Raw genomic sequence first — 14210 nt, forward strand, 5'->3', positions numbered from 1 at the left:
GGTCTTGTTATACTTCTTATACGTTGAGTGTTTATACAGATTCCTGTTAAGAACTAACTAACTGAGTTCAGGATGCCTCATAGTGCCTCCTATTTAATGAAAGCTAGTCGTTCAGCAGGACTCGTCGTAGCACAGATTTTGACTGCTGTTTTGCAGTTGCCATTTAAAACATCAACAACTTCTGTATTCCACTGAAGTAAGTCATGACAGCAGAGCAGTGTGGAAAAAATGCCTGCAGATAAATAGCCTCAGCTGTCCTTCATTATTTATGTCTGATCTTCTACAACTGAAAACATCTTGTCATCACTTGTCATAAATCCTTTAACCAGTTCAGAGAAATGTACTTAAGTGAATCACTTAATAAACTCTTTCAAAAGCTTGATCCCAAAAAAAAACTAAATGAAAGTGAAGTAACACCTCAGACATGAAATCTTTACATGGACAAAAGTGTTTCAGGTGGAGTACCATAGGAAAAAGTAATGAAAACAAGTAAAAGGTTCTCTTTATAATTGAATGTTTATGATTCAGCTGCAGAAACTTATCTGGTACAAACAAGTCACTTTTCTGTTTTAGCTTTTGTCTGGAGTGGCTTCTTGCGCTGGTGCAGTGGGGGGCACGTCGGGGGAAGCGGCCTGCGTCTCTGAACCGGCCTCTGGCCTGGCTGTGAGGGCCAGGGCTCTCTCCACAGAGGTCGAGAGCTTTCACCCTTCGAGGAGCTCAGAGTCTCTGATTTGGCACGAGGGCCAACGATGACGGGGATGCACGTCTTGGGGATGATGGTGGTCATGGTCCGGGTCAGTACTCTTCCTCTTCTGGAAGCCAGAGATGGAGCTGCTGAAGGTTTCTGTTTCTTGTCAGGACCTTTGCTCTCTTGTTGCTCTTTGAGTTGTGTCTGCTGTGAGGTTTGGGGTTGTTGGCTCTGCAGCTTGCACTCCAAGTGTTTCAGAGCCTGGTCTGTGTAGACCTGCATGTCATTACGCACCTGAGAAATCTGCACTGCAAAGTCCTCCCTTAAGGCTTTTTCTCTTGCCTCAAGCTTCTCTTCAAAAATCGCACACATCTCCATCTCCTTCAGATCCATCTCATCTTTGCTGTCAAACATCTCAGCCGGTTTCTTCTCCTCACTGCTGACATCTTCAAATCCAGCTTCACTGTTCACCTGTGCACTCTCTCTGTCTTTGACTCTTTGCACCAGCTCCACTATGCTGCTCTTTGGAGCCTTCTGACCCACCTGAGATCTGATGCGGTCACGTACCTGTCGGAAAACAGCCTGCATCTTTGCCGGTTTCTCTGCAGCGATGCTGTCCTCCAAACATTCATCTTCCAGACTGACGGAGGAGATCTGTTCTTCTCCTGCAGCAGAGACATCCTGCTGCTGCTCCTGGTGTTCACCGTTCACCAGTATCTGTGGATTGGTTTCAGATGAGAATTCACTCATTTTTTACTTCTTGTCCTGACAAGGAGGTCTGCTTTCTTCAACTGAGCCACTATGATTATGTGAGCAGTGTTGTTGTGTGGGGGGTTTTATCCCCAGTGAAACTCAATACCAGGGGAATCATGCAGCGTGATGTATGCAACATAGAAAACATTCTAGTCAGACAATAGTTTTTCAAGTTAAAGGCAATAAAATCTAAAATCTATCAAAACAAACATTTTCAAGCAGAGGGATGATTAAGATTAATGATCTGAAAAACTACTTCTTATCTGCAGATAAGAAGAAGAATTAAGATATTTAATGACCCCTTTAAGTTGCATTTGAAAGAGACTACAACAAAATGTGTGTGTGCGTGTGTGTGTGTGTGTGTGTGTGTGTGTGTGTGTGTGTGTGTGTGTGTGTGTGTGTGTGTGTGTGTGTGTGTGGACTGTGCCCCATAACAACAACAGAGCTCCTGGTGACAGGGTGAAAAACATGCATCTTCAGGGACAGTCTCAGAGGGAGCAGAGAGGGGCGGCTTGTAACCCTAATGAGCGAGCTGCTAGTAGATTACACAGCAGTAAAACACAACTAACGAGTCTGTGTTAGTCTTGTAAGGATGTTTCACACCCACACATGAAAAGTGTGTGTAAGACTTGACAAATGTGAATTGTTTGTACACAACAAGGAATACAACATACTGAAGAGTTACTAAATAAGCCTTTGTTTTCTTTTGATAACCTTACTAACTATATAGTCTATATAGTTAGTTATATATAGTCAAGTCACAATCTCTTCTGAGTCTGACTTCATTTTCAGACTGTTCAGCAGTTTTTCCTGAAAGCTTAGACCTTTTAAAAATGTGTTTTGTGATTTATCTATCACATTTTCTTTTTTTACATTATCTTTTATGGATATTTTCTTTACTTTTTATGCTTGTACTACTAATGCTCTGACTCTATACTGCAGCCCATGCAAACCAGTGTCCTTCTTGATTAAGTCGTTGAAATAGAATTACGTTTCTGCTCTTCTGTCTGGGTTGCTGGTAAGATTTTTTTTAGGATACATGTTTAAATAATCATTAAGTAAGACTTTCTCTTGAACTTCTCATAGTTCTAAACTATTGCAGAGTTTATCAGGGAACAAAATGGAAACATTTAGAAAGTAATGAGAGAGGGTACGTTTAAACCAAACATGACAGAGCTTTATTGTCTGTTTTTTCATCTTTGGATTATAGTCGGTGCAGCAGCAGTGCTGTTCAATGTTTCACTCTGCTTTTCACACTAACTGAGTGTACTTTTATATTCAACATTGTGGACGTATCATAGGGTACATAGATCCAGGAGAAAACTGCAATAAATAATATGTGTACACAGTATATGTTTCTGTATATGACTGCCAGGCTGTAGTACTGCAGCATATCTCAAGTATGCTGCACATGTATTAAATAACATCTACAACTAATCTCCTGTACAATATCTGGTCTGTTTTGAAAAAGATATTTTTCTAAATTCCCGACATCCTTTGCAGTCTTGGCAAAAATGTATAGCAAATTAAATATTATAGTTTGGTTCTGTCATTTTTCCACATTTCTTCTGTCCTTCACATCACTCACATTATGTTGTGCACCGGTGTGCACAGAGTGAAGTCTTTCAGCTGCACACTGGTCACCAGCTGAAACCCATTAAGTCAGCCTACAACGTCCACACACTAAAAAAACAAAGCTTCAACCTTCTTTGGATGTATCACATTTTTAAAAAATACACCACATGAGCTTTGCATCCTTTTTCCCTATATTTAACTGAAATAATCAAAATGAGTGGAATAATATCCGTGGATGAGGAGTGATGGGATGGGGGCATTTTAAGGCACATCACGGTTCACACAGCTCAACTCCAGTGAGCCAATCAGAGTCCATCAAGAGTGAGCCTCCTCTCCCGACTAAACACTAACATATGGACTTCTTCTTCTTCTTGAAAAGTGCAGCTGTAAATCTGACCCTTTAAGGAGAACCAGTTCTTCTCTAATCAGTGCAAATAACACTTTGGATTTGTTTATATTTAATCCTGATTATTTTTATGAATTATGAGAGAAAAAAGTCGTAAAAATAAGCTTCAGTGATTTTTTTGAGTGCAAAATAAGTTATCCCTAATCTCTCAGTTTTTACGCACAATCAAAGGGACAGGAATGAAGTGTTGAGGTCTAATCTGAGCTGTGGTATGTTGACATGTTTTCCCAAGTAATCATTGTATAACTGCAAAAATGCAACAAGCATCAATACTTTACCTCCTCTTCCTCCTCCCTCTTCTCCTCCTCCTCCAACTTATCCCCCCTCACTGGTGGGTGTGGACTCAGTGAACATCAATTTCAGCGTTTAAATTCTGAACTTCATTGTACATTTCATACTGACAGCCAGGTTAGGTCACCGGAGCAAAATGGTGAGTTACCCTTCACTGTTGAGTCGTTTTAAATGGCTAGCACTCGTCTTTTTTATTTGTAATTGGTTGACTTTTTGATGTTTTTCTTCATTTCAGACAACATACACAGATAAAGGAGAAAAGGTAGGTAACCTGAACATATTGCTTCCACTATTGAGCAGAGATGAAAAAGTATAGATTCAGTAATAATGCGGACAACAATAGAGAATGTCTTTTCCTTTGGGTTACTTGGTAACTTATTAACTTATTACAATAAAAGTGTGAAAAAAAAGAAGTAACTACTGTCAGTGATTACATTATCATTTCTTCCTGTCTTTAGCATGAGCAGGGCAGGTTCCTCTGCTTCGACCACTTAACATTTTGGGTTGGAAATGCAAAACAGGTAAGACACCTTTTACTTTTTTGTTTAAGAATTACTTTTTATTCAAGCATTTTTCCTCACAGATGGAGGGGTAGATGTTAGACACAGCAAGGCTATTGGTTCTCCTGAGGGGTGGAGGGGACTCAGTGTGGATAACCACAGAGCACTTTGTACATTTTAACACAGCACTAACTGAATACATCTCCACAAGTCACCAGGAGGTGGCGCTATGAGAATGTACAAGGCACTACCATATATATTTATGTATATTTTACCATATTCATGTGTACTCTATAATATAACAGGCATTAGTTGCTGCTGAATAAAATATAAATCATATTTTTCAGGCTGCTTCATTTTACTGTAACAAGCTGGGATTTGAGCCTCTGGCTTACCAGGGTCTGGAGACAGGCAGTCGAGATGTGGTGTCCCACGCAGTCAGACAAGGAAAGGTAAAGAATACACAGAACCTGGAAGTTAAACACTTTAAACTGTGAGAACACAAATACATCTGAAGATTGTTTTAACTGTGACAAAACAAAAGTGTCAATGAAGTTTGAAGCAGGTTGAATTGGTGTTTTAGTGTACACACTTGAAAAGGAAATGTGTGAAATGTAATGTCATAATGTATAGTTCTCTTTAGTAAAAGGGATTATAGAGCTACATTTAAAGTTATCAGATTGTAATTAAGTGGCAACAATCAAATAAATGGAACCATGTTTTTTCTGTTGTGTTTCACAGATCATTTATGTGTTCTCCTCCGCCCTGAATCCTGGAAACAAAGGTACAAAACTGATCAGGAGCTTTGTTCTCAATGTCATCAAACCATCTCAAATGTCATCATAATAAAAACAAGATCAGTGCAAAGTGTAAACTGAGTGTTACCCAGAATATTAAATCATCTAACAAAGCATCATTCGGACACACAAAAAGAATTGTGTGAGAATTATTTTTTTCTAACAATGCAAATCTCTATTTTATTATTGAACACTAATGGTTAGCAGGCCAGTGGAATTCCATTCATTATACTTGCATGTAATGGTCAGAATAACAGAATTATACCAAAACATCCTGATGTATTCTGACAAAAACTCTCTAGTGTGCAGAACAATACAGAATATCACATACGAGTTATTTTGTATCCAGTTAGTGGTGTGGGCTTTGCAACAGTCAAGTAGTATAATATTCATAAATACATTTTACTTACATTTAAGTTATTTTAGGTGCTGAGAAAGACACTTAACACATTGTTGATTTTGTGCAGCTAAAGAGCATGTTGTGATCTTTTCTCAGAGATGGGAGATCATTTAGTGAAGCATGGGGATGGAGTGAAGGATATTGCATTTACAGTGCAGGACTGTGACTTCCTTGTGCAGGTAAAACTACATTTTTAAGGTTGCATTTATGCTATTGGATTCATATGTTCAAGTACATGATGCACTTTTCACACGTCCTCTTCCACAGAAAGCCAGAGAGCGAGGTGCAGTTATTATAAAGGAGCCGCACACGCTGGAGGACAAGCAAGGCAAAGTCCGGCTGGCTGTGCTTCAGACCGTAAGAGACATTAGTCAGTGTGAATCCTTTGAACTAGGTGTGAATATCATGGTCTCTTTTTCAATTGAACACATCATGAAAATGACTCTCAAACTTTGTTTTGTTTTCTGCAGTACGGTGACACCACACACACATTTGTGGAGAGGACAGGTTACACCGGCCTGTTTCTGCCAGGCTTCAACCCCCCTCTGTTCAAGGACCCTCTATTATCCAAACTGTGAGTGTGAATCAGTTATTATGTTTCCTACAAGACAAATAAATAAAAAAAAAGGGAGTATTACAACAAATGCAGTAACTCATTGTTGCATGTGTCTGTTTTTCCACGCAGACCAAGTGGAAAGCTGGACTTCATTGATCACGTTGTAGGAAACCAACCAGATGATGAGATGGTTCCTGTGGTTGAATGGTAATTTACATTTTCTACACCTCTCTGTGTTGTGATCTGTTGTGTTGGGATGTGACGGTGTGATGGGGGACAGGAGGGGTCAAACGGTGTCCAATTCTTGCATAACTCTGCTTTACTGGCATCAGGGATCACAATGACTTTGCGTTTTTTAAAGTGGGTCTCCAGCAGTTCTCTACATCTGGATCTTGTTTTTAGCCCATCATACAGGCATGAAAGGCGGAGGGGGAGGCAGCTCTCTAAATGAGGGAGCTCATTGGTCAATCCTAGAAAGAAGGGAGTAACAAAAGCCTGGAGCATTTTTGTGGAGCCGGCTCATAGCTCAAAACGTCAATCATTTTTGTTCAGTAGTCCACAGTGAAAAGCATAATGGCTGAAAGAGTCTGAATGATTATTTATTATACATAATGTTTTACTTTTGCAGCCATGTTCAAACTTACATGTCTTATTCTATGGTTTCTGATCCTTTAGGTATCAAAGAAACCTCCTCTTCCACCGCTTCTGGTCGGTGGATGATAAGCAGCTTCAGACAGAGTTCAGTGCCCTTCGCTCCATCGTGGTTGCAAACTATGAGGAGACGGTGAAGATGCCCATCAACGAGCCGGCCATGGGGAAGAGAAAGTCTCAGATTCAGGTATGATCACACGCTTCAACAGGAAACAATTAGTCCCTCAGCAATGGTTAACTAACAGGCAGCATTTTCTTTACCAGGAGTATGTGGAGTACTATGGAGGTCCAGGAGTGCAGCATATCGCCATGAACACATCAGACATCATCACTGCAGTGAGTTTACTAAATATTATTTAGCTTTAGTGTGTAGATTTATCCCTAAAGCAGCCCTGATGATGCTCTGATGAATCCCTGATTCACAGATCCGTAACCTGAAGGAGCGAGGGATGGAGTTCATGTGTGTACCAGACACTTACTACGACCAGCTGAGGGAGAACCTGAAAAACTCAAAGGTCAAAGTGTCAGAGGATCTGGATGTTTTGCAGGTCAGAACTAAGATCTTACTTTGACTGAATTGGAGGAATGATGCAGTGGGAACCTTATGTTTCAATGTTTAGTTTCACAGTTGGATCCATTATGATTTTTGATCAATGAAAGTAATATAGTATTTCATAAATATACAGTAAATGCTTATTGACAACACTGCTTTCTGCCGCCTCTTGTTAAACTGTTTTATCAAGGTATACATACAAACCATTAACTAGAAGCTTATTGAAGCACATCAGTAGCAGGCAGACTCCTCTTTAGTCATTCAAAAGCAACAGCTCCTTATTTTTCCTATGTTCTACAAATACTTAAACCAATATGCATGCTAACAAGCAACTTGTTAATGGTGAAATGTACCTTAATGTTAAGTTTTTTTGTTTGTTATTTTACAACAGACATTCGCTCTAATAGAAGTAAAGTTTATTTTTAAAGCACCTTTCAAGAACAGATGTGATCTTATTCATTTCCAGGAGTTGAAGATCTTGGTGGACTTCGACGATAACGGCTATTTACTTCAGATCTTCACCAAGCCGGTTCAAGATCGGCCAACTGTGTTCTTGGAAGTCATTCAGAGACACAACCACCAGGTGAGGGCGCCACTGCACGGATGACAACTTGTGCAAGAGGGAACAGACAGTGCATGATTTGATGTCTTCATATGACAACACAAGTGATCACTGTTTGCACTAAAAATAAAAATAAAAAAAAAGTTACTTAAGTACATCCTTTCTTGGCAGGGCTTTGGTGCAGGAAACTTCAAGTCTCTTTTTCAAGCCATTGAAGCGGACCAGCATGCAAGAGGAAACCTGACTGTCCTGACACCAAATGGAATTTCGAGTAACATTTGATACGTGTTTAATCAGCAATAAATGTACTTTAAGAGTCTGTTTGTGGACTTATTTAGCTTTTAATTGGTATAATCGATCTTATATTGTTGGATACACAATACATGGAAGTGCACACAGCATGTTTATCAAAGCTGTTATTCTTTTATTCTTTGAGTTACATGTTTGTTTGTTTTTTACAATGTATCATTTAAAGAGATAAATGTGGATTGAACATGACTTCATTATAGTCTCTCCTGTTTCTTATTAAACATAATTTTCTTGATGTTCTTTTTACAATTGTGAACAAAAAAGAGTATGTCAAAGGTTTAACATTCATAATGCCAAACTATGTATAAAATGTTGAAGAGAAAATCCATATTATCGATACAAGCTTGATTCAAGCAAAAACACAATTCAAGCTCTCGTAAATGAAAGACATTTTTGTTAACATTTGAACAAAACAGACAATTAATCCTAACCGAGGGCTTCTGCATGATGTCCTTCCCTCCCATAGGATGAGACAACAATATGGATGTTGACATGTGTTGCCATGTTTACGTAGACTGTAATGTGAAAATGAATGTGGTGATTTGTAATGTTTAGCCAGAAAATGAGGATGTTGTTTTTCACAGTAGTTGTAGGTGACACATTAAAAGTCATGTCAAACCTCCACTGATAAAGTTCCAGGTGTGTGGTCCCATAATGAAACCCTTCATCACTGAGCAGCAGCATCACTCCTCTGCTTCCATCAGCTCCAGTTTGGCCTCCAGACACTTAATGACTGCTTATTTTTCACATATTAAAAATGGATGCTTTCAAACATCTTTAGTGTCTGTGTTTACATTGTGCACTACCGCCGGGCTACTTTGGCTCTTCACATAATCAGGACACTTCTTTAGTTCAGGGAGCCACGGCAGCTATCTGCTCCACATAAACAAGGAATCTTTGTGTCCTCAATGGGAAACTTGTAGTCGTACGTGATCTCTTCGTCCACGCTTATCTGCTGCCTGGAGTAAATCACTATCTTTTTCTGAGAGTTCACAGTGATGATCTTTGCATAACAGTTGGGCTGCAAGACAGAATAAAAATCAGATGCAAGTCAAGCAATGAGGATCATTTTAACTAAATAGTGATCTCATCTAATCCTAATCTGATCTCTCTCCTTTACTTACATTGCAGCTGTGGTTGATAAATCTGGCCAAATTCCCACATTTAGTAGCATCAATGATGGTGTCCTGATCAACCCGGAACAAATAGCTGCTCCCAATGCCCTCCTCCTCGTACCTCTGCTCCCTCATGTCAGCAATGACCTGAAAGAAAAGGATCACAGATTGTTATTTATCACTGTAGCTCATCTCACACTGCAGGAAAGTACCTCAGACAACCAGAGGACCCAAGATGAAAACTGAGCCAATAAGATGAAATACTTTTGGGAATAGCAGCTTGATTAAAAGCCCATCTGTGTTATCCAGATGGGTGTGTTGTGAACTTTTTTTAAAGTCTTGTTATCAGTTAAAGTTGTCTTACCTGTCTGACGATTTGGCCCACATACTCAATCACCATCTCATCTGCTGCTATAGGCTCCATTGCGAACAAGCCCCACTCGTGGATATGACTCCGGGTGAAACGAATTCTCTTCTTCCGGAACTGATTTAAAGAGATATGAGGAGTAACATGACCAAAAAGATGTGCTGTTTTTTTATTCATCTTTAATTATTCCCATCCATCCATCCATCCATCTATCCATCCATCCATCTATCTATCTATCCATCCATCCATCCATCCATCTATCCATCTATCTATCTATCATCCATCCATCCATCCATCTATCCATCTATCTATCTATCCATCCATCCATCCATCCATCCATCCATCCATCCATCATCCATCCTTATGCTGTTGCATATTTGTTATTTCTAAATCTTTGCTACCTGTGTTTTCATTATGCGTCTTTATGAAGCCTTTTGTAAGTAAAAAAAGCTGTGAAATTTAAGGTTATTGTTATTATTATTACTATCATTATTATAATAATTACCTACTTTTGAGTTGTTTTATTTCAGATTAATTTCTGGGCTTTTTATGCCTTTTACTTGAGAGACAGGAGAGAGGATATAGTCGGACATTGAAGAGAGAGGGTGGGGAATGACATCTTATATTCTAGCCCAGGCTCCTGCTTTGAGGACAACATCCTCTGTACAAGGGGTTGACAAACTAATCACTAGGACACCCCTGCCCCTACTTTTGAGTTTAACCTGACTTACCTTTAGCTGGTTGAACTTGACCAGGTCACTGTCACAGCTGAACGAGGACAGCAGACGTCGCTGTTCAGACCTGAAGTCTGATCCAGCTCGCAGGGAGGTCGGCTGCTGGGCTGGGATGCACTTCCCCTGCAGATATACACACTGACATTATGCATTGACTGGATGATAATATCTGGGCACTGGATCATCAAACCTTACCCTCTTTCATACCTGAGTACTCCTAGATGGAAGCTCAGTGGTCAGCATTGTGTTGATGAGATACTTTAATTTATCTGTCTTGCTGATTCTGTAGAATCCTTCACTGCGAGCAGAGCCAGTCCTGTGGTGGGGAAGCCAGGGATTGTGTTCATCACTTGTCTCAGGAACAACTTTGGTCAGTGAGAAGCGGTTAAGGATGTCAAATACAGTACATTAATTACACAGCACTGTTTACCAATCAAATAAGGTTATTCATGTGTTAAATGATGCTTTAAAAGCAGAACTTTCGATGACTCCACAACACATTTTTTATACATTTCCAGTTACTTAAGACGCTTTCACACATGCACGCATTTCACGCTTGTAAAATGTCATGTAACACTGTCCAGGTGGGGTGCATGTGTGAACGCAAATGACCAAATCTGTGAACTCTGACTTTATGCCAACTTTTTTCCTGCCAGCCCAATAGTAAAATGCTGAGTGGGTCCATGTGAGACCACAGCAGGTTGTAGTCTATGGGAAATAGGGAGGATGATACCATCGCTGAGTGAGGTTGTTCTACTTTAAACTCTCTACGGCTCACTTCAATTGCCTTAAAAATTCCTCCTCCTGCACAAGCTACCGCCCCTCCTAAAAAAAAGGCGTATATTTAAGATCATGAGAGTGCGTCTTACACAGATGATCTCCTGCTGTGACGAGCATGTCCTGTGTGAAAGGAAAGGCAGTTCCTGGAAATATTAGTTTATATCATTTCTGACACAATCCTTAAATTAATGCTTTAAATTTAATTTAATCTAATATGCAATTAAAAAATGAAACCATGTCATAAAGGATATGAGGGTGAGGTATCCACAGGGTGTCATTCAGCCACCCAAAGCCATTATCCTCCTCCTGTAACTTTTCGTATGTGCACTGCAGCAGCCTCGAATCTTCCTCATCCAGGCCCTCCTTCCAAACCCGATGAATTATCCTCCTCTCCTCACGGAGTGAACTCCACCTGTTAGGACGGCAACAAGAGGAACGAGGCGGACCTGTGATTCTTTTAAGGTATTTCTGTCTTTTAAAGATTCTCCTCTTTAGCCTCCTCAGATGTTTTCTCCTCAGTGAGGATTTCTCTGTCTCTCTCCTATTCTCCTCATCTAGAAGTCCGGGCATGTTTTCCAGTCCCTGCAGAGGCTTCATCCTCACACCTGACCTGATCCACATGGGCCTCCCATCAGCAGAGTCAGATGAGGACTCAGATGGGCTCAAGGGAGAGGAACCCATGAGGGACTCGCAGAACAGAGGCTGTGAGGTGGTTGTTTGAGTTTTCCTTCTGTGGACTATGGCTCTTGGAGGTAGGATTATGTCCCGTCCTGGAGTCTTTGGGGCTGTGATGTATGGGTTGGATGGCACAGGAGGGGGGCTGCAAAGATTTGGGCACATCACTGTGCTACTTCCTGACAAGATGGTCTCTCTGCCTGGTGTTGCTGGAGCTCTAACTGAGCTGCAGAGAGTCCATCTTCTGTCCTCTCTACCAGGAGTTTTAGGCCTTTCCTGATATGATGGGTATGATGGCAGGGGATCAGAGAGAGCAAGAACAAGCTCAGAGCTTGTTGGAGAGAGAGAGAGGACTTCTTCTGCAGAGTCCTCCCTTTCCAGTACTTCCACTATCCCCCTGCCTGGTGTTTGTGGTCGTTCCACCTCCTCCACAGCTGGAGATGTTGGCTTACTTCCTAACAGAAGGTCAGGGTCACTGTCCAATACGTAGCCTGAAGGGGTTAGAGGCCTCAGGTTTTCCATGTTCTCAAGTGGCTCTATCCTCCATTCAGGGCTCTCCATTTCCACATCGAGGTGTGGCTCTGCTGCTGCACAGATAAATAACAAAAAAAACTTTAATACAGTAATACATTTGGAAGCTTCTGTCTTCAGATTGTTTTTCTCTATTGCTTTCTTAAAGCTACAGAGAGAACCCCTGTGCTAAAAGCTTTATGTCTTATCTATTAGCTTAACTTGTCCTTAACATGCATAGGTTGTGTTTCTGACAAAACATAACCCTGCTGTATTTTAACAGCCAATCATGTCACATCATTGTGAATACTTTTTGCAGAAAAAGGGAACAAATTTGGTTTTCTGCGGCATGCTGTCAAATAGCCTTGACGACACAGACCCATTGGTAGCCGTTTCAGGCTTTAACAATAATTATAGATAATCAATCTTGTTGCTGATGGTTTGATTTGGAGGTCATATAGATGCATCAGAATTAATTTCAGTCTTTTTGAATCCCTATTTAGTATCTTAAAATATTTCTTAAATGTCCTAAGGTATGAAATATTTCCATTTACTACTCAAAAATCATACAAGACTGATAACCTGGGAGTCCAATAGGCGACAGGGGATGAAGAATCTCCTGGGGTTTGCTGGGTTGGAGCTCCATCATGGTATCTAAATCACGTATTTCTTGCTGAAAGGATGTGAACTCGTTCTCCTCAGTTTCTTCCCTATGAGATGGAGTAGACCAGTCCTGCAGCTCCAGCTCCAACTGAGCACCAGGTGTTAACGGGGCAGAGGGTGTGACGGGTGGTTCAAGCTCCATTGACTCTTCATCTGACGATATAATGATACAGTCACCGCTCCTGTCGTCCTCGTTGCCCTCTGTGTCTTCTTCGGGACTGAGGTCTGAGTCTGACGAGTCCTCGAAGCTCTCTGAGGTGAACGAGTCAGAGGAGTCCAAGTTTGATGAGCACTCGCTTTCCTCCGACAAGCTGCTCTCTGAACAAGTCTCTGTAGTAGAAATATTAGAAAAGAAACAAAGCCATACTGTACTTAAAGGTGTGTGATCATACACAAGTGTTCAGTGTTGCAACTGAGTGACCTTTAAACATACCACTGCCTAAACTCTGTTCTCCTTCACTAGTTTGGCAGATGACAGCATCTTCATCCTCTGTGTGTTGTTGTGCAAACTCCTCATCTTCCTCGGGTTGATTTCTATCATCACTTGCGTCATGATCCTCTCTGTTGGACTAATAGCAACACCAGTTATTGACTCTTTCATCATTTCAATATACAGACATACTTTTTAACGTAATATCTCTATTTACCGTGATCTGAGGATCATCATCAACTGGCAAAATATCCTCAACTTTGTTTGATGTTATTTCTTTATCTTGAAGTGTGCCTTCTTCTGAGTTCCCCTCATCTCCATCATCATCATCATCATCATCTTCACTATCCAGCGCATGTGGTCTTGCATGTCTGCGTTTGGCTCTCTCAGATGCAGGTCTACATGTGTTCACCCCCTGCTGCACTTCTAAAAAACCACATGGAAAGAGCACCGCACACATCAAATCAAGCAACAGGCTACAATAGAAAGTTAAAGTTAAATGAAGCCTCACTGTGTTATCATACTCACCAGAACGTTCATGATTAGAACACAAAACATTATCTGTCTTTTCTGATGAAGCTGGATCATCTTTTTTCCTTTTTACCTGCACAACAAGATATCATTTTACATTACATCATGCCATGCATAACTCAGAGATCAATGATGAGTTTGCTTCATGTAATCAGAACAGCTACCTTGAAGGATGGCAGAGGAGGTTTTCTGCCTTGGCCCCTGATGTGACTGACTGGATCTATTAGTTTGGTCCTCTTTTCAGCACTCAGTGACCCATTTTTCAAAGGAGAAACTAGTATCTTAGTTGTAAAAAAAAATGTATAAATTAAGAAACTTTAGGCTCCAAAAGTGCATTAACATTAAGCACAGAAAAATGACTCCT

General features: G+C 40.6%; 2 protein-coding genes across 2 annotated transcripts; one reads left to right on the forward strand and one right to left on the reverse strand.

The window, feature by feature from the left end:
- The first annotated feature begins 3783 nt into the window (after window positions 1-3783).
- Window positions 3784-8456, forward strand: hpdb (4-hydroxyphenylpyruvate dioxygenase b). The gene is made up of 14 exons (XM_065964437.1): window positions 3784-3852; window positions 3949-3975; window positions 4172-4234; window positions 4561-4665; window positions 4955-4997; window positions 5507-5589; window positions 5678-5767; window positions 5881-5984; window positions 6096-6173; window positions 6642-6804; window positions 6882-6953; window positions 7043-7165; window positions 7637-7753; window positions 7904-8456. Exons 1-14 carry the CDS (start codon window positions 3850-3852, stop codon window positions 8012-8014), a joined length of 1182 nt encoding a protein of 393 aa, XP_065820509.1. The 5' UTR covers window positions 3784-3849; the 3' UTR covers window positions 8015-8456.
- LOC109983310 (histone-lysine N-methyltransferase SETD1B-A-like) lies at window positions 8221-14128 on the reverse strand. The gene is made up of 11 exons (XM_029277156.2): window positions 14011-14128; window positions 13844-13919; window positions 13533-13741; window positions 13319-13454; window positions 12805-13215; window positions 11289-12299; window positions 10465-10631; window positions 10255-10380; window positions 9521-9640; window positions 9166-9303; window positions 8221-9062 (listed from the first exon to the last, which is right to left on the reverse strand). The coding sequence occupies exons 5-11, from the start codon at window positions 13025-13027 to the stop codon at window positions 8889-8891; spliced, it is 1959 nt and encodes a 652-aa protein (XP_029132989.2). The 5' UTR covers window positions 13028-13215; window positions 13319-13454; window positions 13533-13741; window positions 13844-13919; window positions 14011-14128; the 3' UTR covers window positions 8221-8888.
- Window positions 14129-14210: the final 82 nt, after the last annotated feature.

This window comes from Labrus bergylta, chromosome 2, assembly GCF_963930695.1.
Source record: "Labrus bergylta chromosome 2, fLabBer1.1, whole genome shotgun sequence".
Lineage (NCBI taxonomy): Eukaryota > Metazoa > Chordata > Actinopteri > Labriformes > Labridae > Labrus > Labrus bergylta.

What these genes read in the sequence shown, in the direction of transcription:
- hpdb (XM_065964437.1), top strand. An exon ending in ACACAGATAAAGGAGAAAAG is followed by an intron (nt 3,976 to 4,171) that starts GTAGGTAACCTG and finishes TCCTGTCTTTAG; the next exon opens with CATGAGCAGGGCAGGTTCCT. An exon ending in CATCAGACATCATCACTGCA is followed by an intron (nt 6,954 to 7,042) that starts GTGAGTTTACTA and finishes CCTGATTCACAG; the next exon opens with ATCCGTAACCTGAAGGAGCG.
- LOC109983310 (XM_029277156.2), bottom strand. Translation starts at nt 13,027, where the DNA reads ATGGAGCTTGAACCACCCGTCACACCCTCTGCCCCGTTAACACCTGGT. An exon ending in TTCCATCTAGGAGTACTCAG is followed by an intron (nt 10,381 to 10,464) that starts GTATGAAAGAGG and finishes GTATATCTGCAG; the next exon opens with GGGAAGTGCATCCCAGCCCA. An exon ending in TCAAGTTCAACCAGCTAAAG is followed by an intron (nt 9,641 to 10,254) that starts GTAAGTCAGGTT and finishes TCTTTAAATCAG; the next exon opens with TTCCGGAAGAAGAGAATTCG.